Here is a 24,825-nt window from a genome sequence, read left to right as displayed (position 1 = left end):
CATTTAAACTTGCAGTACCTGCATGTATTTAAAGCTGCAGAGCTGAAGATCTAAAGTACTTGTGATTCTTTTGCTGACTCACAAATATAATAAAACGAAATCAGGGCAAATCAAATTGCTTGACTTGGCAAAGTCAGATCAGATACAGCATTTAAAATAACTTTAGAGTAGTGCTCTCTGAAGTTCCACTGGTCTTAAAATTCACTTCAAGTGTTGTTTGTAAAATTTCCCCCAAGGAATGATAACTTACTCCCGAGGTTTAGTGCTCACAAGAACCCGCAGGGGCTTTCTGCTGTTTAAACAGGCTTTCAGGAAGCAATCCACTTCACTGAAGGGTCGCAGAAAAACCAGGTCACCGTTAATGGCAAAGATTTTCTTCCCAACTTCCAAGCCTGCCATCTAGAAAATAACAACAGCTGTGTACATGTTTGCTTCATTATGTTTTTTTCTGCTGGCATGCAACCCCAATAGAAAAAATGATGTTCACACTTCCACGTTTTGCATTCTTTATGACTCCTTCACATACCACACACTTATACCACAAAATGCTTCTAAAACCAGTTAAATTCATGTGAAGGGTAAACACTCATTCTGAAGAGAGCTAAATACAAGACCTAGTCTTCATCAAGATTTTTTGACAGTATTACAATATCAGTTAATTTCTTAGTAATTAACACAACAGCTTTAATTGAGCCTTTTATTTTCTGACAGTACTTAATTTGTTCATCCACCATTTCCCAAAGGAACTAAAGCTTCCTTTCATAAAGAAAGACACAATTAATATTTTAGTAAGTAAATATTTGTTAAGTTCCAAAACGAAAGAGTTTTTAAACTTTGGTCTAACAATAAAGGCACCCTAACAGTTGAACTACAGGAGTACAAAGAGTGGCTCACAGTACAGGCAAAGCCTTAGTGCTTAGTGCCATAGGAGATCCTGGCAGAACCTGATCGCTGGAAATCACCCTATTTAGCTCTGTGGCTGTATTATATTATTCATTTGCTGTGTCTACTTATAATTTAAATTTGTATTCCACTGTGAGATTTAGAAAGCCTTGAAATCTAATTTTTTTCTCTCATGAAAGAGCCTGTACCTTATCTTTACATATATAGAGACACCCATGCTGCTCAGTAGAATATGAATTAATACAAAGAAAATCTGAAGCAATACTACCAAACAGGAAGGTTGTAATTTTTTCATTCAGATTCTCAAATTCCAGACTTTATCTAAAGCTTGATACATCCTTTACTATAAAATACGTCAATTGCAACTCACAGACTATCTCTATACCCATTTCATATTCTACCAATCATGTTTATTCCAATTATGATTAGTGTCATTACTGGCATATTATAAAATACATAAAAATAAAATGGTGACTTTTATATCATCACTCAATATGACAGGTTAGCTGAGCAGAAAAAAAGTATTAGATAATGGTCAAAGCAATGTTTTAAAAAAAAAAATTAAAAAAAAATCCAAACAAAACAACAAAACAAAGCAAACAAATAAAAAAAAAAAAAAAAAAAACCCAAACCAAACCCAAAACACCAAAAACCAACCAAAAACCCAAAGGATAAAAGGGAAAAAGATTCATAGGCACAGCTTTCTTGGTAAGTGTTCACTGCCACGTTCTACTACTGTAGACTTTTCTGCATTACGTACAAAACATACACCAGCAATCAAGTAAATAAAGCAGGGAAGATAATTTAAAATATTCGATACCTCAGCATTTGATCCTTTCTCTACCACTTTAATAATTGGCACCTTATTTTTATCTTCTAAACCAAAACCATAGGTTCCTTCATTAGATTTAATCTGTAAAATAAATTTTTTTAAATATTGTTCAGAAAGGCATTTTAAAAAATGAAGTATCTCTTCATTAAATAACAATAAACTGTCCTAATATATTGTCACTATGACCAATTTTTTACTCATCAAAGCACACACTGATGGTGTTTCACTCACCAGTAATGATTTGGCTATGACATTTTCCACTACTTTCAGATCATGTTTCATGAGTCTGTGCTTCATATTTGATCCTTCCATTTCTTCATCCGCATAAAAACGGAACAGCAGTGGTTCATCTTTAAATTCACTTTTCTCTAACACTGTATGACAGAAATCAACACATCATAATGTTTATTTTCTTTTGAACTCTTGAATATCATGTCTTTCATGAACCATAAAATACTGAACTAGCATACACATACTGAATGCTAGCAAAATATTTGTGTGTGTATGGATCTAGTGAAATCTTTATTAACATACACAACAATTTTTATTTGGATCTATTATAGAGGGATAGGCATGACTAAGCTCATTTTTCAACTACATCATCTGGATTCCACCAAGTTGGGAAAGACATATTAGCCTAAAATGGTTTTAGTGAAAGGTTTTAGGTAGGTTAAATGGTTTTAGGAACGTTTCTTCCTAAAAGGTATTTCAAAACATGGTCTTGAAAAGCTCTGCTGGGCAGCTGCTGAAGATGCTCACCATCAAGTTCTGGCACTCTCCAGATGGTGAAGCATGCCGGGTTCAGACTTAGAAACAGGTTTGGTGGGGATGAGGAAGCAAGCAGAACAGCCAATGGATGCAGTTTGTGTGTTCAAAAACCAAAGAAAAAATAATGAACAATACCAGAGAGAATGTTCTCACCCCTTGTCTAAACAAGCTGATAAAAAAAGAATTTCTTCCTCTTTTCATTTCAGTAAGTGACCTACTACTTCAAACATTTCACTGAAATTTTTCCTCTGATGGTATTAAATGGGACCTCATTCACCTTATTTGGTGCTGCACGTATCTCTGGTCTCCTCTCCCTTTTTTGTTCTTTGCTATCCTTATTATTTTCTCATTTTTCTCTAATCCACTTACTCCCATTGTCACCACTTCACTTTTTTGAAGTCACACTCCTCCATACTTTATTCATTCCCCCTAATATCTCACATTTCTTTCCTACGTAATTTTTTATTGCCTCATCAGTGCCAACATGCATTACTTTCTCAAGACATTTCTTGCAAAGTGACTAATAAAACTGCCCCCACTAAATCCTGTAAAGGATTAATTCCTCAGCACGTGCTATAAAATTTGATATAATTTTCAGAGTATACAACAGCTATTTTTTTCCTTGAAGATTGTAGCATCAGTCTCTTTAGTGATAAAATAGAAGAACTTTCCATCTGTTCTGTAATATCTTTATCAGCCCCTGCATTTCCTTCCAACTGTGCAGATAACATGAAACAGAAAGTAAGCACAGCTTGTACAGAATGTATTTACTTACCATGGTGCATAAACCCATTATCACAAAGAGCTACACCAAATATCATAGCTTCCTCCCTTGTCCGGCAATCCCCCTGTTAAAAAACAGTACTTTTTAATATATATTAAAATGTATTTTAATTAATTCCATTTATAAAATGGAAACTGTGCACAATGGCGTAATCTCACAGGGATAGCAACTGCTGTAGATTACATTTACCACCACCATCTTTATGTATACATTTCTAGCATACATATATATATATATAAAAATCAGTATATACATGTTTATCATAGAATTAGAGAGTAGTCTGGGTTATATGCTGTAACACTTTATAATTACAAATAAATAGGAAAATACTTCAGTATGACTACATTCTCCATAAAAATAGAACATAATAGAATCCATAACCATCGGAAAATAAAAGTTTTAAACTTTTATTTTATGGAACTAGTGCATGTTGACAGAGGGAACAGGATACCATGTTGTTTTTTCTTGTTCATTTAAAATGAAGCAAAATTGGTGGCAGCAAATTGGTACTGACTTTTGCTCATCTAGTTAGCAATTTAGAGTTTCTCACTGTATTTCATTTTAAGCCATGGACAGCGTTCTATGCTGAATCAGAAAGCTAAGTGTCATTAAAACAGTTCGATTCAATTTCAAATAAGGAAGATAAGCACAATAGGGATGAACAGCACAGCTGATGACAGCTGATTTCTGTTACTTTACTAATTTAAGAGGCTTATACTTACATACACTGTTCTAATAACCCCTACAGAAAGTGTTTGCACATTTTTCTTCTTGATATTATCAGTAGCTTTCAAATTAGAATTTAAATGCAAAACATACATAAATCCAAAGGTGTCTACTTGCCTGGGCAATCAACCAATCTATGAATTTGTTAGCCATAACCACAGATTTGTAGGTTCTCAAGTGATAGTCTTTATCCCTGTTCAAAATAACACAGAACAATTTTTAAAGATCAAACAAAAGCTTAGAAGAAAGAGAAAAATACTTGTAGTCTATGAACAAGTTACTCCAAGCACGAATTGAGCACTTAATAATGGTTGAGAAGTTTTCTTGGGAGGAAAAAAAAAGAGCAAATTAAGTCCTTCTTGTAGACAGAAAGGAGGAGTCTGGTCACATCTTATTTGGATGTTATTGTCACTGGAGTATAAAGGCAGGTGTGTTGTTACAGTTGGGACTCTTCAAACAAGGCAATGGTGTGTTGGTAAAGGAGTGTACTAATATATACAGTAAGCATATAAGCATATCCATCAGGACCTAGGAGGCTCCAGAAGTCCATTAAAAAAAGTTATATTGAACAGAGTTGGCAGCCATTTAGTAGTTCAGTTACGCTTTTTGTCTGGATAGCCTTTCAATCTTATCTGATTACTCTCAAAAGACCAGTCGTGAAAGGATGGGTTAGGTTCCTACATTCAAACACAGCATCTCCAGATCATGTACTTCTTCCAAATGACTCCCTCAGGATTTCCCAGTTGGACTCACCTAATTACTGGGGTAAAGAGACTGTGAAGGCGACAGTACAGTCGTACACCCTGTGAAAGAGGAAGAGGCAGTGAGTTAACCACACATTCACATCACAGACAAGAGGCAGGGACACAGTAAGGAAGACTGTACGTTCTCAATGGATTTCACTTACGTAGCAAAAAGGTCTGTTCAAATTTCTATGTATTTTCATGTGCCAAAACAATGTTTCCAGATAACAATATAGATGAATAAATTATGAGAAGGAAAATATTTCCAATGTAACCTAAGCTTACTGAGACATACGCAAAAAAGGATTAGCTTTAAGGTAGCATTAAAAAATTCTGAAAGTTTGAAATACTTTGAAAGAAAAGCACACAAAAAATAAAGCAATGTTTCCATGCATTAAGGTTGTCCCAAACAGCGGTTGCTATTCTACACACAACTGAGTAATTAAAGTAAAAACCACTGCATTTCATTATATGCATCAATATTTTGTTTACAAATTAGAATTATAACTAATCAATTTTAAAAATGCAAAAAAGATTTAGAGATTAGAAATGCTTTTTATTAAAAACAAACAAATTATACATCTGGATTAGTTTAAGAAACTACCATCAGAAAATTGTATTTAAAAAAACAAAACACATTAGTATTACTTAGCAAACATCAAAACCCAATTATGTTTACAATATGCATGAAGAACAATGTATAATGATTAAAAGTTGTGTCAAATTAGATTCCATCCTACTTTGCTCTGCCTGGGAGTTCAGTATTGCAGATTCCTCTAGATGAACCTTACATTAACAAATGGAGCAAAAAACTAAATTATACTGCAGTGTAATACCCAAACGCAGATATTTTCTACTGACTCAAAATCATGACAAATTTGAATATTAATGACTCTAAAGGCAACTTTGATCAATCTTTTCATTATTCTCAGTAGCATAGATGGGTAGGACTACCTATTACATTTAAACATCTATGTGACTATAGATTTACTGCCTTGTTAGGGCGCTAATGAAGGACACTCAGATTTCAGAGAAACTTAAAAACTGTTTCCTACATATATCTTCATATCTATGAAAAGGGACTGAAAAATACAATAGACTGAACCTCAGCTTCAGGATCACCCAGAAACACAGGCAATGCATCCTGCATATGAAACCATTTAATAGCAATTATAACTACATAATAGTAAACTTTCATTTTTGTATTTAAAATGTGTAACAACTAGCCAAAAGCTTACAAATGGAAAGCTGAATTTGATTCACGTAAATATAGAGTGGCAACTCTGAGGGGATCTTGTTTATCCCAGCATATCTTACATTACTTTTTAAGCAGAATCTCAGTTTCTGATGTGTTCTTCCTAATAATAGCAACTATTTTATTCTGTACCTTGGAGATCACATCCTGCATCTCATTTCTGGGGTAGTACGTTCCATCATCATATCGGAATCTGTACAGCATGTGCTCAGGTTTGAACTGGTGCTTATCTGTAACTAAATTTTTAAAAAAAGTATTGTTAGATGACTTTCTGAAGAAACCAACGAGAGAGAGGAAGCTCAGCATCATTTCTTCTAATAACAGCCCACTCCACAGCCATAGGTAGATTTCAGACAGGGAAGGCAGGAAGCCCAGTTAGATCATCTGCCCTAAGCTCCTTTATGCCACTGGTAACTCCTTACAACATTTCAGTAGTACAGAAGAAAACAAACAATTTCAAATCACAGGGCAAATAATAAGGAAGACAAACAGGCAGGGGACAGCATGAAAAATTAGGCATTCAAGTCTCTTTAGTCTTCAGTGCTTTTGCAAAGTTTATCAAGCAAGTAGCCAAGTAAGACTCATTTTACAGCTATTCCTATTATTCTTCCACATTATTTTCTGTCCTCATTCTTGATGAGGCCAATCTCAGATGATTCAGTAAATTACAAACACTTCATAACATGTTTGACCAGTCTTGCAGTGGAAACAAAAGAGAGAGAGGAACGTCTTCCTCTATATATACCCATCCAAAGGTCATAAGTGCAAGACACTGGCAGTCATTATGAAGATGTTGATAATCTATTTCCCCAAAGACCTGGGAAAAAGGATCTTTACAGGTGGACTTCCAGAGATTCACAGGATTTAAGCAACAAACCTCACGACTTCAAATGCTTTGTCAAAACAGTCATATCGTAGGATACAAACCTTCTCCTAGAAACTGTACTGCTGCAAATCTTTCTGAAAAAAAGCTGATCCATTTGATGGCTGAGGACAGCATTAGGCATTATCACCATCCTAAGATAACTACTTCATTAATTAGAGCTTTGCTTGCAGTTGTAAGCTTTCATTTTGAAAGTCAATTTACATGTCATCAACTGATAAAGGAGGGTACTGTAATGTCCTCATTTATCAGAGTAACACACCTGACAGAGTTAGGTAATTCTGTGCATGCCTTCCTACACCAAGTGATTAAGCCATCATACATAATTCCCTTCCAAAAATTTAGTTAGGCACCATAAACTTGTATAGTAAGGTGCCTTCTGTCTGTGTCATTTTTCATGCCCCTTCAAGCTCCTCAGTATTTCCACCCATCATCTGATACACAGACATAAAAACTGAACTGCATATATTAAGCGGTTTCACCAGTGTCATGTGCAAGAGCAAAACAGGCTCTCTACCTGCATGTGATATATCTACTAATAGTAAAACCCAGGACACTACTCCAATTGCCTTGAACCGATGGTTCATGCTACGATGATTATCCAAAATAGTTCCTAAGCTCTTTTACATATCATTGCTTCTAAATAAATGAGATACAGACGATGAAATTTTCACATATAATGCCTAATGTATCTAAGTGAATTTTAATGGATTGTGACCATTTTACTAAGAAAAAAAGATCTAGCACTATAATTAAAAAACATGCCTACTGTTAAAGAAAAATAACCTATTCCAATAGATTAACATATACGAAGACTTTTTTTATAACCAGCAAGTTCCGAAAATAAAAAAACCACCATCAAAACAATTTTGCCTAAAGTCAAATTATTCCTCACTCTTACAGGGATGCTCTGGGAGGGTACGAGGCTTACAAAGCACCTTTCCTTTCTTGCATGCCCATGACAAACAGAGCAAGCTATGCCCTCTGAAAAACACAAGAAACTCTGTCTCTGCAGTTCCAACTTACCACAGTGCACCAGAAACTAAGGGAGTGGTTCCACTGAGCTGGAACATGCTGGGTTTCAAACACTTAAGCTCACAAAAAGCTGCATTACCACTCAAATAAGAAAGCCCAAGTAGTTTTGTGTTTCATTTCCAACACTATACTCACATTTATGCTGGTATAGGTATTTATATGGCATACGCTAAGAAAAGGGAACTGATCGAGGCTTAAACTAGTCTTTTCTTTTAATTTTTTTGCCAAGGAAATTTAAATCAGATCATTACATCAGTCCAAGAAACTGCACAGCCACATAAATACCTATTCATTTTAAAACTATCTGATATTCAGTTTATTTTTGTAACTATAAAGATCCTTAATCCATTGAGACAAAGCTTCCATCTCTAATCAGCTGCAGCAAGTGAGTGGACAAAGTGTTTCACTCCATTGACTGGTATCGGTCATTTCAGAAATCAGAGAATTCCACCACGTAGATTTAAAAAAGCAGCATACAAACAGGTTTTTCCCCTTATATAGAAGTGGAGGGGGAAAAAAAAGGAAAAACTATAACTTTTCTACTCGCTAGAGTTCACACACCAGGAAGTAAAACAATGTCCATCACAACATGGTTCTGTCATTGCTAGAATGAACTCCAGCACAGTGACAATAATGGGCAGCCTAGTGAATATGCAAACTCTCAACAAAGGCCTCTACAATATTTGCAATGTAAATAACAGCCCAACTTTCTTCCTCCCTTGCTCCGTCTGTGAAAACAGATGGTTCATTCAACTTTATTTTAGGAATGCTATTTTCAGTGAACCACAGCTGGATTCACTATTCAAAGTAGCATGTCTGGCTCACATTTCTATGCTCTAATATAATTACCCTTTTATCTCATGAAATTACACAATATTCATTTAACTCTGCATTGAGAAAATCTATGCATGTATTTAGGATATAAATTACAAGATCAGGAGAAGAATCTTTGGCAACAGAATCATTTCATTGAAAACAATTCAGTGTGTGTAGTAAACATAATAGCATCTGACATTTGAATGATGGTGGAGGAAAATCATGTAGACTGACATTAAAGAAATAAAGACTACATGACTACTGATGAATAACCTTAACATTTTTCCTCCAACTCCACGGATGTTTAAAACACACACAACTAAGTGGCACTATGTTTCTCCCACTTTCTTTCCAGTCAAGGACACTAAAATCATTGCAAATAAATTAAGTATTCAATTGCTGGCTGGAGTATAGACATATTAAAATGTATATTTTCAAAGATTCCATCTAAATTTACACCCTAGATCTATGATGGAACAGTAACTAACTTGACAGCTTTGTTTTGACTGACTGTATCTATCGTATATGATTCCGTAAAATATGGCTTCAAAACCAGAAGTTTCTCCAGTTTGCTTATATGGTCCTGTTAGACTATACCTTGTAATAATGACAGAGATGAGCACGTGTTCTGGTAAGAGAAAAATGTTGTCAAGGCAAATTACCTGCAGAAATCAAACTTCTGTATTGGCTAAAAAAATGAACCATTTCAGTGATACTTCTCTCCACAATGAGCTAAATGCAGAGATTTGGCTGCAAATTTCGGCAGAAAAATATCAATTTTAGTAACTATACATTGTAGTGAAAAGAAGGTCTTAAAATTCAAAAGATTAAACTGTTGGGTTACAGATTCATGAGCTCCACTTGTAACATCTAACAGGTGAGTAGGCACATTTATCAAAACAGCCAGCTGTGACTCACTCTCTTGTAAAGTTCTTAGTTGAACACCTATTCCTAAAATGCCTGGCCTTAAATCCTGGAAAATCCTTACAAGCAGTGTGTTATTCTATGTTCCCCCAGAATTTCTTTTTGCTTACAAGAGAACAGCAATTTTTCTCTAGGTCCCCTTTTCCAGTGTTGTGATCCCAACAGCATAGAGGAACTGATTAAATCAGTGGAGCCTTTCCCACTAAATCTGCTATGGACATGGACAGTGGCTCCATGAGGCCCTGCAAGGATATAATGCAGATTCAACAAGCTGTCTTGTGTCAACAAGACCATCTTTTTGTCAAACAAAATTAAGTCCGTTCTAGTAACAACAATTATCTTGAAAATAAGTAAGTTTAAATTAACTAAACTTACCATGGTGAATAATGCCATTCTCTAGCAAAGCCTGGCCAAGATGAACACCTTCTTCAGATTTGTGTATCTCTCCAATTTCCAGCAGCCAGGACACAAATTCACTGAAAAACAGATGCAGAAAACAAACTTTACATCTCATACCACCAGATCTACTGCATTTCTCTCTCCATTACTAGTATTTTTTACTAGTCTCGTAAATGATTTTTTTAGCCAAATGATCCTCAAAACATGACACCACCTCTAAAAAAACCCTCACTCTTTACAGCTTTTCTATTATTTTGACATAACCACATACGGTTTCCCACGAGATGTCTTTTCTGCTCATAAGTTTTCCATGCATTAAGTTAACCTGGCACACAGTGAAGATCTTCCATGTTTTCTGGGATGCCCTTAACTAGCATAGCCACACTTGACCAGACAGACCAACATAAGGCAATCCCAGGCATTCCTGCTGCGCTGCCCAGGGCAGATATGCCATGATGACAGAACAGTAGGCTTGTTACTTGCAAGGTGTGTCAAACATATTGACATCCTGAGTATATACACCTATTATATACTTCATGTGCAGGAAATGCCTGGCTTGTATCAAAATAAAGCTGATGCAGTTCAGAGACATCAGATCTAGAGCACATAAAATGTGCATGTTACAAATCAAAAGAGAAGTGTAATGAGGTAATGTAACCTTCAAATTCATGGGTTTTAACTGGTGACCCTGGGACCAGCAGAAGCATTCTTCAAATCGGTCCACTCCAAAAACAGCACAGAAAAGCAGCTATTTGATGGTAGGTTTAAATGGCTCCTCACCCATGAGCATGTTCTTCACCTGCATCCAACAACTTCACTGAGGAAACATGATTCAACCATAGCTTAATCATTCATCTTAATCCTAGCCTGGTTTCAATTCTCTTCAACTATGTCACTTCTGACAGCACAAAAAAATCTCCCAAGTTTCTTTTCCCCTTTTGACCCCCCATGGTATCTTCTCAACAACTTATTTGTGCAAAACAGTCTCTATTTTATAAAAATGCTTTTCATACTTAACTTACGGCCCTAAGTTTTCATACTTATCTTATGGCCAAATGAAATAAGTGATAACCCTTCAGTCTCCCAAATGATTTTTTTTTCATGTACACATTTTTAGAGTATCTATTTCTCTTTCAGTCTTCTCAAGCCGTAGGCGTAATATGGCATTATAAAGATCCTCCTGATAATTTAAGCATGTAAACCTTATTTAGTAACTCTGTTCCTGACCTTCAAGCAAGAGGAGGACAGCAGCTGTCTTAAGAGACAAAGATTACTTAGGTGGAATAAATGAAATTTTACACTCCAAACTAGTCATTACAGAGACAAAATCCATTAAACAAGTTAGGAATTATTTCTTGAGAGAAACTAATTCACTTGATGCATTTCCGTATTTTCGTCATGCCCTTTGCAAGCCTTGTCTCTTCAGCAGAACTACTTTGCAAAACAAGTACACATTCATAAATTTCAGGCAGACCATTTTACATGGTCTCACATTTACTGGCTAAATTCTGTGAGGCAAATAGGTCTAACAGACATTACAAATGAAGCACGGTTTCTACAGAACCTCAAAGAAGATTTAAAATGTGAGTTTAGATGGTGAGAATTCATACTGTCAAATGTATATAATACCTTCCAAGAAAGCATTTGGGGAACGTGGTTAATTTCCTCTTCCTGTCTTTGATGAGATTCCCTTGTTTGCACATCATTTTGTATAATCTTTCTCCTTGCTCAGAGATCATCACCCAAGTATCCTGTTCCATGCCCAATTTTAAACCTGCCAAAAATGCATTAACATTTTATGAAGTGATAGTGCCATTGTATTTCAGTATCCTCCCTGAAATGAAGAAGCAATACCAACATTTTACATACAAAAAAAAGTAAAGGAACTGTTTTTCATTATTTTCTAAACAATAAAGTTAAACCATGAACATCTGATCTTCATAAAGCATAACCAAAAGATATTTTCCTCACAGGGCAGTTAAATTGTTACTCTATTGACATCACCATTTATTTTGTAGTAATAACAGGCTTCAGTATACGAACATTTGCAAGGGAGTAGTCCTATCTTCACAAGTTTAAAATAAAAAGCTTTGGTTTTCCTCTTACCATGTGATAATAAAAGGATCTTCACTTAAAGGAATATTTTTCAAATGTCCAATTAATAGTAGTAACAAGTTATCTGCTATACATATGCTAGTTTCACATAGATAATTCACCCCTTTTCCACAAAAGCATTCAGGCTTGGCAGGGGAGGTGGAACTAGAAGATCTTTATGGTCCCCTTTGACCCAAGTCATTCTATGATATTCCATCTGAGTAAGAGTCTGGTACTTCTTTAGTAATGAAAATACAGCCTGAAGAAAAGTGTCTGTCATGAGAAAAAGCTAACAGTGGTACTGGGCACAGAATAAGGAGTGTCTCTCATTATCCATGAACCAGATAGTGGTGATGTAACAAACAAAATCTGAAGTACCTCAGGGAAAAGAAAATTTAATTAATATACTACTTCTGGAGCTTATGGGACGTTGACATTTTTATTTGTATTGACTTTTTGAATCAGGTCATCACAGCATCATCAGTCTAAAGATGATCATCTTTTAAATAAATTTCTAACTTGCTGAATGCCTCAGGTGTTTACAGGAAAGCTGCCAAATTGACAAAAAATTTCTGCAAGAAGTTTCCAATACATCTTGATTTCCCCTAGCAAGCAAATACAATCTATGAAGTGGCCCTAGTTCGTAATTTGATTACAAAAACTGAAAACTCTGCTAAATTACTTATTTCAGGGCATTCTCTCCTTTTTGTTCAGCTTCTGCTACATGGATTCCAAATAAAAGTACAGATTTAGTTTCTCTCAGTCCATTGACTCTCTGAGTCTTCCAACTCATTTGGTTTTTGATGATTCTGTGTTGCAATCTGAACCTATGTGTGCCTCATCTCCTCTTCCTTTCATGGTTGTCTCCTTGGTGGCAAATCCACTGAGAACATCAGGAGGTGAAAGTTTTCACAAATCATAGGATGCTAAAATCCTAATACATGCCTTGGTTTTGGGATGGCTACCTCAGACCTCCAGCTTGCCAAAGTTTAGCTCAAACTCATTTCTACTACCAGCTGCTCAATTGATTAGTGTGAAATACAGAGAATTCATCAACACAAAATACTCCTACTTACTCTTTGTATTTCTTATGTAAAGCATCAAGAGCCTAAGGGGGACATGAAACTTAACAGAGAACTGAGATTTACTGAAAACTTTTTACTCAGTTCTACACAAGGTCCTATACAGAACCAGACAAACCTGGGGTTTTATGCATTTGACACCATGTCTACCACATCACTTTTTCATTTTTAGAATATTTTTCGTATTTTCAAATATGAGTGTTTAGACCTCTAAAGCATCTTTTTAGCTTTTCTGCTATTAATTCAAGATGACACTACTGATTAGTCAGTGCTGAGACACCCTACTTGAAACTCCAGTCCTACAACAGATATTCTAGAAGCATCCAGTAATCAACTTTAAAAGACCAAAGAAAATATTGTTAGTGTACATTTACAACAGAGGCACAAACCAACAGTTACTGCAACAGGCGACAGAAATTCTACACAAATCAGGAAAAGAACCACAGATCTAAATACAAGGTCATATTTTCTTTCAATATCAAGGCTCCAAACAACAATACTAATTAGGATATTTGAGCTTGCAAATGAAATTAGCTCCAGAAAATGAGGATGTGTCATCTTTCCCTGCTTCTACTTTGTGCTGGGTTCACCTTGAACACATGAAGTTATTCGTGGTCACATTTGAGATTAGGATTATATTTCATCCAAGTATTCTTCTTCCTTAATTCAGTTACTCAGAAACATAGTGGTTTTCCAATAGTGATTGGAAATTGTGATTACTTTCTTGGGTAGGAGAAAATACATCCAAGATGGAATTATGAGTGTGTTCTGTACCATTTCATTTGGATCATCTGCATTAAGATCCAACACAGAAAGCCTGCTTGTTTCAGTGATTCAAATGGCCAGTCACAAAGGGAATCAGTCCATAAAATCCCACAAGACATTTAGGATAGACTCTCAGATACCACAAACCATGATAATATACAAGCCTCAATGAATTTACGGCAATTTATACTGGTTGAGGATAAGTTGTAAAATCACAGATAAATCATCTCCCTATTTCCCAAACAGCATTCACTACCAGCATGTATGATTCAAGACATTATGCCCTTCCCAGTACAAGTTTGATTTATTTTTCCTACACTGGTATTCATAAATCCTCAGCTGAACGTGACACCACAAGTTTGCCTACCAGCTGGTTTTGCTTTATATCTCAACATAAAAATACAGTATGGCTTTCTGGCAAAGCAACACAAAGAAGTTTATTAACCTACCTTTTCTTCTCTCTCGTTCTTTCAAAATAGCTTCCAGCCATTCTTGCTTCTCTTCAGGGGTTTTTGCCATGCATACAAACCATTTATTCTTTGCTGTGTTGTGGATCTTCCAGCCATTAATAACAGTGTGGCCACTGCTGTGGTAGTCAGCTGGGAATAGATAAAATTGATTAAAGAGCACCAACTCTTAAAAAAAGCAATAGCAATATGTGTCACAATTACTAAAAACTCTTATCACTACACATAAAAGCCCACACAATACAGAGGAATAAAAATTAATTTAGAGTTATCTGTGCCGCTTGTGAACTGTGTTAAAACTTAATAAACTGTAGTTTTAATTTTAGTAAATAATGCCTTTTTTAAAACATAACAGAGAACTGCCTAGCATATGGAAGAAGGTATAAATTCAACATTAAAACAGGCCAAGTCCTATTAAAAGAAAAGAAAACAGTACTTGAAGTACTTTTGGGTTAAACTGTAATGAATAATTCCTTAAACAAGCAGCATTGTGCTTTTGCCCCTTAAATTGCACAAAGTTGCTGTGCTGTTTGACTGATTTACTATTAAGTGTAAAAAAGGACTAAATACACAGAGGGAAAAAATACAATTTCAATTTCACAGGTAATCAAAGCACAGATATTTGGTGTATCTTTACTGGCTACCTGAATAAGCAAATATCTACCCTTACTAGTTTAAACAAACTGAAATATAATAAAGATGTTTCTGATCTAAAACCAAATGCATACTTTCTGAAATATGTTCCTAACAGTCTTGTGTTCAGTGTGCACATTACAAGAGAGGTAAGGGCTGCTGATGTTCTTAGATAACTCGAACTCCCAACACTTAACATGTAAAAATACCTATGCTATAGAAATCAAATTATTTACTACTTATTACTCTATATTTACTTCTATAGCACTGGATTTTACCATGCTAGTCCATAAATCTCATTCAGAAATTTCAAAACTAACACTCCTATCCTTCACTAGGATTACATGCATTTCCTAGGGGAAAATTTATGAGGTGTAAATGTCTTATGATAAGAAATAATCTTTTTTTCATAAAATACAGACTAAAAAACTACAGCTAGCAACTACAATACAAAACATTAAGAAAATCAAAGGTCAGTATTTTCTCACCACAAACTTTCATTAAGAGGAAAAAAAGTCCTAAGGCCAACCCTGAACTAGTGCAATAACTACACAGCTTTTTCTTTAGTAAATACTTTTTCAGCCCTATTTTTTATTATGAGATTTTCGGAAAACGAAACCATTGCTGAAATGCGTGCTAAGATTTATCATAAATCTCAGCAGACATGCTAGTATCCTTTCAATAATGTTGCATTTTAATTAGATGGAAAGCAGCCAAGCTTTGTGTACTGGACTGGGAGATGTCAGGAACTACCCGAAAATCATGAGACTGATGGCTAATTTCTAAACCAACAAAACTTTCTAGTACTCAAAGCACGCAAAAAAGTGCAACCAAGTCTATGACAGGGGAGAAAATCAAGGTTTTTTTCCAACACCATGTTTATGCCACTTACCTATTTATCATACTTTTATTTGCATAGCCTATACATAATATCCTTTGTCTCTTTAAAAACATTATTTCTTGAAAATTACCCATCATACTATTTATTCACTCCTAGAAAATCAGACTCAAAAGTCAAGGACAGGAAATAAGAATCGGACAGGAGCTCTCAACTGACAGACAGCACATCCTCGGAGACCAGAGGCAGAACCACTACTGAAGGAAGTAAAGTTAAGGTTCGTTTTTTTATTTATTAAGTTAGAGGTGAATACATATAAAACTACAGGGTCATAATTTTCCTGTGGTCTTTGTTACTGTATGTCTATCATCACAAGACACATGTAGGGAAATGATTACTGGTGCACTGAACCATAGCAGTTAAAATTGTGGCCAAAAAAAAAAAAATCAAAAATGAGGGCTCAGACTCACAAATGGATTTAGATCCCCCCACTCTGAACAAAAATTTGGTGTTTAATTAGTAGCTTAATTCAGGAAAAAAATGGTGTGTCCAGACACCTGAATTTCTCAATGTAGAGATGACTTTTTAAATATGCAGCTTCCTTCGCATTTGAGGATTTGTAACTGCAGGGCCAGGAGCACCCTGGCTGTTTGACCACACTCACCTCATTCCACCACAAACTCACTGAATTCTGTAAAAAGCTCAATCACCAAGCTAGGTACTATCATTGCTTAATGTATACAGAGGACACCAAGCTCAGGAGGAGGAAAATGCGTAGCTGTTGTCCAGTTTTACTATAGTAACACACTGCTGTGATGCCCACTTTGACTTCAGCCTCTGTCTTTTCTGCTTTTTCTTTTGCTCTTCATGCTTCCCATGAAGGGGAGCAATCCCTACAATCCTCCAAGGCTCCCATGAGCAATTTGTTCTCCCCAATCCACCCATGTCCATAGTGAAGAGCATTTCAGCATTAAACTGTCAACCCATATAAACTCCTTCCTTCTTTGGACTGGCTATTGCGCAAAATCTGGTCAAGAGCTGCTGGCCAGCCAGGAGGTTCACGTGACCTGACTGCCCAGCTGCCCTGCACATATGCACACTCTTCACATCAATGCAATCACAGTCAGGCTAAATAAATAATCTGCAAACCTGACATAATGGTTACAGAAGGAAGAAGAGCACAACACTGCAGTTTGCTCCATGCAAAGTCTGAACAAGCATGATCAACAAATCATTAAACCTACAACTTTCCTAGGAAAGGTGATGAAAGATGACACCATCTTTTATTGTGACTTGGTAATACATTAAAGCTTGTAATTTGAGCTGCAATATATTGTTCAAAATACAAGACTCGTATCTTTGAGTGATGCATAAGAAGCTATTTGTTGCATCCATATACAACAGAATTTTCTTCTTCCCTTGAAAAAAATAAACAGAAGTCTCTGTATTGAAGTACTTTTAAGTTTCTCGGACTTAGAGATTCTTAGAAGCAGCAAGGAAATAATTGCTGCACAATATCAACTACCATCCTCCAAGTATACTTTTTGATGCAGTTTCTAGTTACTTTTATCATGTTGTGGTTTTTTCTGTATCACGCCTCATTTCAAGACTAGAGGGGACAGAACTACTATACTAGAGGCAAACATAAATCTGATATTTCCTAAGTCTCGAGTCCTTTTCTTCATAAACTAAATACCATTCATTTAATGGCCTTTAGAAATGTATTTTTCTCTCAAAACTGGATTTTAAAAACTGCTACAGAAAAAAGAATACCATTACCACAAAACCACCTTTCTCATATTTGCAAGTCGTTATGCAGCCACATTATTTTAAGATCAGAAATAGTCTGCCCTGATAAGTAATACACATTCCACTTTAATCAGTGCAATCAAGAAAAAACAGTGTTTCATGGTGCTGAAACAAAAAAAGAAAGCTTACACCAACTGTACTGCTCAGACAAGGCCTAATTTCATCAAAGAAAAATTGCTTTTCAGAAAAAGCTTTGTTAATTTCTGTAGGCATGTCATTAGCATGATAATAAACCACACTGGGAATCTGTTTTACTATTTCTATGCTTCTACTCACAAACAATGAAGACTACATTCCTAAATCTATCAATGTTGAGAGCAAACACTCTCATTTGGTCCTGTTCCCTGGAGCTCCATGTTTCCTTACATAAAGTGAGCAGGGGATACCAAAGTCTACAGTAAGGAACTGTGGAAAGTATCATCTAGACTCAACACTCTTTAATGTTTATAAAGAGATCCATCTGGAGTGCATGACAAAGAGTCCTGCACAGATATGAAAATATAAGCACCCTGAACCCAGAGCTTCCACTCTAAATTAGGAATTACAGGAATTGATGGGTAATAGATGATTACAGAGAATAAAATAATACATTACCAAAATAAGCACATGCAAACCTAATGTGGGTGACACTAGGACAACCATATTACTCCTCCTGGGAATGCTATGAGACAAAAAGAAAGCAGCAGAATACTCCTGGGTTACAGTTCAAACACAGATGACTACAGGGGATGAGAAACAAGACACCTGGGTGTAACAAATGAGAACAGTAAAGAAAGCAGAATAGAGTAAGGTTAAAGAAGGACATCATGATCTGAGTGAAAGAAAAAGCATCTGTGTGAGGAGAGGGAATACAGAAGTCTCACAAGGAAGGAAAACAGTGGGTAGAATTAAATAAAAAAAAAGAAGAGGGTGACAAGAAAAGGCCAGAAAGGTGTCACAGGCCACAGAACTAACACAGGCATTTCCATATTGCAAAGAGAACCACAGAAAAGAGGAATGAAATAGCAGTAATTACAAGGAAAAATACATTTTAAGATACTGCATAAACTGAAATGGAAAAAGCAGAAAATGTGGTGATAAGGAAAAAAAGCAGGAAAGAAGAATCATAGAATGGTTTGGGTTGGAAGGGCCCTTAGAAATCACCTACGATGATCAGGGACATCTTCAGCTAGATCAGGTTGCTCAGAGCTCCATCCAACCTGACCTCAAATGCTTCCAAGGATTGAACATCCACCAACTGTAACAAGTTAGAAATCAAAGTAACCAAACTATTAATGATGTTCCAGAACTGTGGAAAGGAGTATGGATTTTTGAAACTATGTGTATATAAAAGTGACAAGATTTGATATGGCTCAGGAGAGCAAGGGGGAAGGAAGTCCCCCCAGGACTGGGCGCAAGGCTATAGGAAATGGGCACAGTAGCAGAACTTCCTTTGGCTAAAGGAAATTAGGCAGCTGGTGTCTGGACATAGAGGAAGACCATTTGTGCTTAGCCACATTATAATTGAAGATTCATTGAGGACGAAAACAAACAGGCAGAAAGGAAAATGAACATTGTAAAAAAAGACCAAGGACTGAATAGCTAGAAAAAGTAAATGAAGAAAGGTAGGAGAGATAGAGGATCAAAGAAACATTTTCTGAAGCCAACACTAAATGCATGGCAATATGTGGGGAAGAATCAGTTAAAGATAATAGCTACAGAATTCTTGGAATATACATCAAGAAAACGATGGTGGGCATAATCCTCTGGACACAGTAATGTTAACACTTGCAAGCAAAGAGATGCTGTCTTAGAAAATGACATGATGCAAACAGGTAAACTGCCTTTTATTTCTAAAGCATATTTAGGAAGATGAAAGAAAATAAATGAAAGGGATTCAAACAGTACGTGACAGGAAAGACTGAAATAATCAACTCTCTTTTTTGCATAAACAAAACACTGGGATTTTATGCAAATAAACCTAAAAGTTGGGCAGGGATACAGGCTGGAAAAGGGGAATAGCAGGGTAAAGAATATTGAATGAAATATATTCAACTCAAACAGGCTTGAAGAAATTCACTACAGTGTACCCATAGATAGCTTGAAGTCACTAACTAAATCAGTGGGCCTGGTGAAGGACATCACCCAAAACAGATGTCAAGGAGCTCTTACAAAAAATGTCTGGTAAGCAAAGACAATTAATCAAGTGTGACACCATAGTGCTCTGCCTTATGTTCAGCATTTTTCACCATATTTATCAATAGCTTAAATGGTTCAGTGGTAACATTGTTCATGGAACCAAGTCAAGAAGCATTGCAAGAGCCTTGGGAAACAAGATGTGAATTCTGAATGCTTAACAAATTGTAGAAATGGTAAGATAAAATTCAGTACAGAAAAGAAAGTAATTATCAGTCCTACTCTCAGACATTAACACAATATAAAATATAATGAGAGAGGCACCAGTACTGCACAAAACTCTCTGTTCTAGTATTCTGGAACACAAATGAAAAGACTGAAAAATAATGCTCTGAGAAAAGCCAAACAATCCTGGTATTAGTAGCAGACATCCCACATTGCAGCACTACAGTAATTATTCTGTCCTACCTGGCACCAGTAAGATTTCAGCTCTAGACACTTCAGTTATGAATTCCAAGCATTTATTAATATAATTTCTTTATAAAACTGAATGTGAATGACAAAAGATGGAAGCAAACTGATGAAAAAAAAATCCAAAGGACAAAAATAAAATTATAAAACAAGAAATAATAAAATAAAAACACAACACATGAAAAAAGGTTGAAAGACTTTAAAATATGACACGGAGGAAAGAGACAACAGTCTTCCAACAAACTAATTTGTTGCAATAAGAACAATAGTCAACGTGTTCTCCAAGTCAGTTCTACTGTACCCTGTAAAACGAGAAGCAAGAAAACTATTTTGAACACAAGGAACTCAAGAATAGAAAAAAAACAACCTTCATTTTAAAGAAATATTCAATTCCTATGAAGCTTACTTAGAAGTAAAATCATTGTTATTAATGTTCAATTTTAGAACAAAATTACATTAAGAAATGCTTGGAATCCATAGTAGAGGACAAACCTTACACTATTTTAAAATATCAGGAGAAGTAATATATAACTCCCAGAAATTCCCTCCAGACTTACATATTTGCAATGGCATTGCAAGTTTCACATGCCATTATTTTTTTAGCTTTACATTAAAAAAGCCCAAAATATTTTAATTGCAAGAAAGAGTAATTATTGTGAAGCTCAATCTCAAGTTTCTAAAACAAAAACTGACGTGTATAGGAATACCTTGGGTTTTTACTTTACTAATGTTTGTCAGGAAAATTTCAAGTAATCTTATGGGATTATATCCCCTAAGGATATTTTTTAAAAAACCTTCCTTGTGCAACAATTTCGGCATTTATAGTGTTTCATCCCAACAGAGGTGGGCTTTCCACTTGCTGTTATAAATATACCATGTACCTAGGGATAAGTTCTTTAAGAGTGCTGGAATGCTGTAAAGTGAAGTTAAATATGCAATTTCAGTTGAGCAGTAAATGTCACCTTCTTTTATTACTCTGTTCACGTAAGCATAAAGTAGTCGTCTGTGGCTGCCCAGCTAATAATGGATGAAAGCAATGATGTGTCACAGAAGCAGAATTTTGATACAAATAGACAGTGCTTTTAAAGCAGCTTCTTATGGTTTCTTTCTAAATATAAGGAGCACCCTCCATTCTCAAAGAAATTACGAAGCTGCTTTTGATTCAGCAGCTCAAAAGATGGCTCTGTAAATGAGCCACACAAATATACTCACCTGTTCCATCATCTACATTCTCTACTTCCATCACTTCCGTATTTATCCTGCCCCGGAAAAGGTAACGGTGGCCATCTGTAGATGCTTTGCTGTTCTTCAATCTCCTGAAAGAAGAAAGAGCAGATGAGCACGTCATCCACTCCCTTCTTCTATGTTTCTGCACTGCTACCTGTGCATGTGACATTTAGAGACCACTGTAAGGATCCCAACACATTTATACCTGCTAATAGAACTGTGGAAACTGCTGCTGAACGGGATGCTGCTGATGGCAATGCAAAGATGCTACAGCTAGTAAGAGTAAGCTGCAAATTCCTGCCTGATTGAGAGTTCATCAGGAAAGTCTCACTCTGTAAAAGCTCTGTTCCAACACTCCGGTACCTGTGTGCCATTGTCTGCCATCAGAGACAAAATACTGCATTGGGAGAGCCTTTCCTCCTAACTGACATGGTCTCCCTGTGTTAGTCTAGACACTCAGCACAGAGGTAGTGTGACTGGAAAAAATTAAACAAGAACATCTTTGGATACAAATCTTGACCTACATACCTTAGCATCATAAATGGGATTTATGTATGGAAGAATGAAGACATTTTTCCTTCCTAACATACAGGTTAACCGGGAATTGTAATTAAGGATTGCTGAAGTTCTGTGGCATATTCCAAAGTACTTTGCATTGCTGTAACTGTTCCCAGTGAAGTCAACGCCTTTTGAGAACCCCAGTTCTAGACAGCTTTTCACACCTCAGCTAAGACAGTGATTATTCTCTATCCATTTTTGCCTAGGATAATTAATACTGTACATCAAACAAAGGTCAGTTTCTAAGAATTAAGGATCTCCTGAATTTTGGCCTTCATTCACTCCAAAAAGGTACTAATTTTCAGAAAATTACCTACCTCTCAATCGTTACTTCATTACTGTCTGATGAGTAACTCTACTATACCATAAATTTATTATTCAAAATTTGAGTAATATATCGGAAAAACAAAGACAGCAAAAAAGCAAAACCATCATAAAGCAAAAAGTTTGTGTACATGTTTTTTCTTTCCAAAGTGAGTAAATCCAATAGCTCCACTGAGTTTTATAACTGTAAACCCAAATATGGCATTCCATGTTTACACAACTCTGCCACAAAGGCATCATTATAAATTACACAAAGTACCTCACACCATAAAGGTAGGGCAATTTTTGTAAAATTACCAAAATACAAACCTTCTCTCTTTACATACTTGCCAATCAATACTCGAAGTATCTTGCTGGTAATAATCAATTATTTCCCATCTTAAACTTTGCAATTATATTCTAAATTGAGTTACTCCTATGTCTGCAGAGATGTCACCACGGTACCAGCCAAGAACATGATTGCTCAAAACTAAGGAAACCACAGATGACTTTTCATGCATTTTGACGTTTTCATCCAATAGTGCATTTTAGCAAGAATATGGCTACAAAAATATACAACTTAGTGGAGGACAACTGAAAAGATACTATGGAACCAGCAGCTCATTTGTAACTGCTGGACAATAAACTATAACAAATATTAGAAATTTTCAAAAGAAGATGTATCATGTATCCAGGAATCTATCAAATATCTACACAGTAATTTGTATTTAGTGGCTACTCCAAAACAACTTCTGGATTAAAGAGACAAACTTGAGCGTCAAGAGGGATATCTGTACATAGGAGAACCCTTACTTCTCAGAACATTATCTACAGAATCTTGTTGCTGAACTAAGGAATTGCTCTTTGGAATGCAGCAAGAAGCAGCTTTCTGACTGTTTTCTCTGATTACAAATAGAAGGCATGAAGCTCTTGAATCTGTAGAGACTTATTTTACTGCGCAAGCTAAAATACCAATTTGTTTGAACTAAAAATTCAGACTGTTTACACTTCCTAGAAGAGAGTGAGGCCATCACATATAACCTGCTATGGAAAGCTGACTGTTTCTCCCCACACTTCACCACTAGGATTCTGTATCCATATAATTTTTCCCAATTGCTTGAATTAAATACACTGCTCTTTGGTTGGTAAGTTTCCTCTAAAAATGCTAACTTTTATACTGTGGTTCTTACGGAACAGCATACTCATGATTAGCTCTACTGTGAGAAAAAAACATTATTTTTGAAAGTAATCATTTACCTGTGCTTTTTTTTGCAGTAGACCAGAAGATTATCAAAAAGAAAAAATATTCTCTCTTGGATATTTCCTGCTGAAATTTTGAGTAGTAGTCCACTTCGCAGCATTTCTGTGCATGTGTCTGTGATGTTGGACCCCTAAAATTGAGTGGAAAGAGATTATTCTTTTAGTGAGAACTGAAGCACTTTGCATCCAGTAAGGAAAAGTTTCTTATAGAAACTCACAAGTATAACGATTCTCTGGAAAGACTATAAATACAAATCATGGTAATTTATTGCATTGTAATTATGTAATAATCTGTAATGATGCTTAATACCAGCTTTGTGAATAGATACGGTTTAATCACGAAAGTTTCCAGATTATATTACTTTCATGCAGAGACCTCTCCTGAAAATCATGCCAACTTTATCCAGTAAGTCTTATCCTCAGCAACTTTATTCAGACATGTGTGAAAATCGGGTTTCACAAGACGTAATCTATGCCATGATGAGATTGGAAGCTGAAGCAACCTGGGACTTGAACATCATTAAGGGTATATACTTCTACACTAGATTAAGCTAAACACAAAATTAAAAATCAAAAAAGGAGCAAGATACAAAATTTGGGCAAAGCTAACAGTGGCATGTGCAGCTAGGACTGTCTAGTATACTTCCTCCTAACCTACTCCAAAGGCATCAGAATTTTGGTAAGGTTTAGATGTTTGGGATGAAACTTCCCATGCCTCGTTTTTGCTTCAAGATAGATCATTCATGTGCAAAGGCAGCAGGCATTTTCATAAAAGTTGATGAAAGAGAAGTAACTTTAACAAAGAAAAATATTTATACGAAAAATTCATGGCAGTTCTATGTCTTGTAATGAGCAGTTTACCACCCAAGAAAGCCTACCTTGAATTCTGAGGTGTATTTTGCTAGTCTGAAAAATCATGCTCCTGTAGGACAGAGCTGCTGTCCCTGTGCTATATGCATCCAGACACACAATCCTATTGATAATTTTATTTTATATTGTGCTGCCTGCATCAAGCATACACCATGGGTTTGAAGAGTTTCCTGCTTGAAGAAATCAAATCAGCTTGGAAAACCTGCAGAAGCCAAGACTCTCCTGTCCTCTACACATGTTCTGAATGGTTTACGCATGTGATAGC

General features: G+C 35.8%; 1 protein-coding gene across 2 annotated transcripts in view; it reads right to left on the bottom strand.

Annotated features, from left to right (window-relative positions):
* The window catches only part of PREX2 (phosphatidylinositol-3,4,5-trisphosphate dependent Rac exchange factor 2), a 171,273-nt gene that overhangs the window by 87,929 nt on the left and 58,519 nt on the right, over positions 1-24,825 (bottom strand). For both annotated transcript variants that reach the window (XM_032127109.1, XM_032127117.1), the window contains exons 8-19: positions 23,688-23,821; positions 21,555-21,658; positions 14,459-14,608; positions 11,698-11,842; positions 10,045-10,145; positions 6,144-6,247; positions 4,767-4,816; positions 4,131-4,206; positions 3,279-3,351; positions 1,967-2,109; positions 1,724-1,816; positions 251-399 (exon numbers count right to left, since the gene is read on the bottom strand). In XM_032127109.1, coding sequence (XP_031983000.1) covers positions 251-399; positions 1,724-1,816; positions 1,967-2,109; positions 3,279-3,351; positions 4,131-4,206; positions 4,767-4,816; positions 6,144-6,247; positions 10,045-10,145; positions 11,698-11,842; positions 14,459-14,608; positions 21,555-21,658; positions 23,688-23,821 — 1,322 coding nt within the window. The remainder of the gene's footprint in view (positions 1-250; positions 400-1,723; positions 1,817-1,966; positions 2,110-3,278; positions 3,352-4,130; positions 4,207-4,766; positions 4,817-6,143; positions 6,248-10,044; positions 10,146-11,697; positions 11,843-14,458; positions 14,609-21,554; positions 21,659-23,687; positions 23,822-24,825) is intronic.

This window comes from Corvus moneduloides, chromosome 1 (assembly GCF_009650955.1).
Source record: "Corvus moneduloides isolate bCorMon1 chromosome 1, bCorMon1.pri, whole genome shotgun sequence".
In the NCBI taxonomy this organism is placed as follows: Eukaryota; Metazoa; Chordata; class Aves; order Passeriformes; family Corvidae; genus Corvus; species Corvus moneduloides.
The sequence above is the reverse complement of the archived record's forward strand: the minus strand, read 5'-3'. Positions and strand labels throughout refer to the sequence as shown.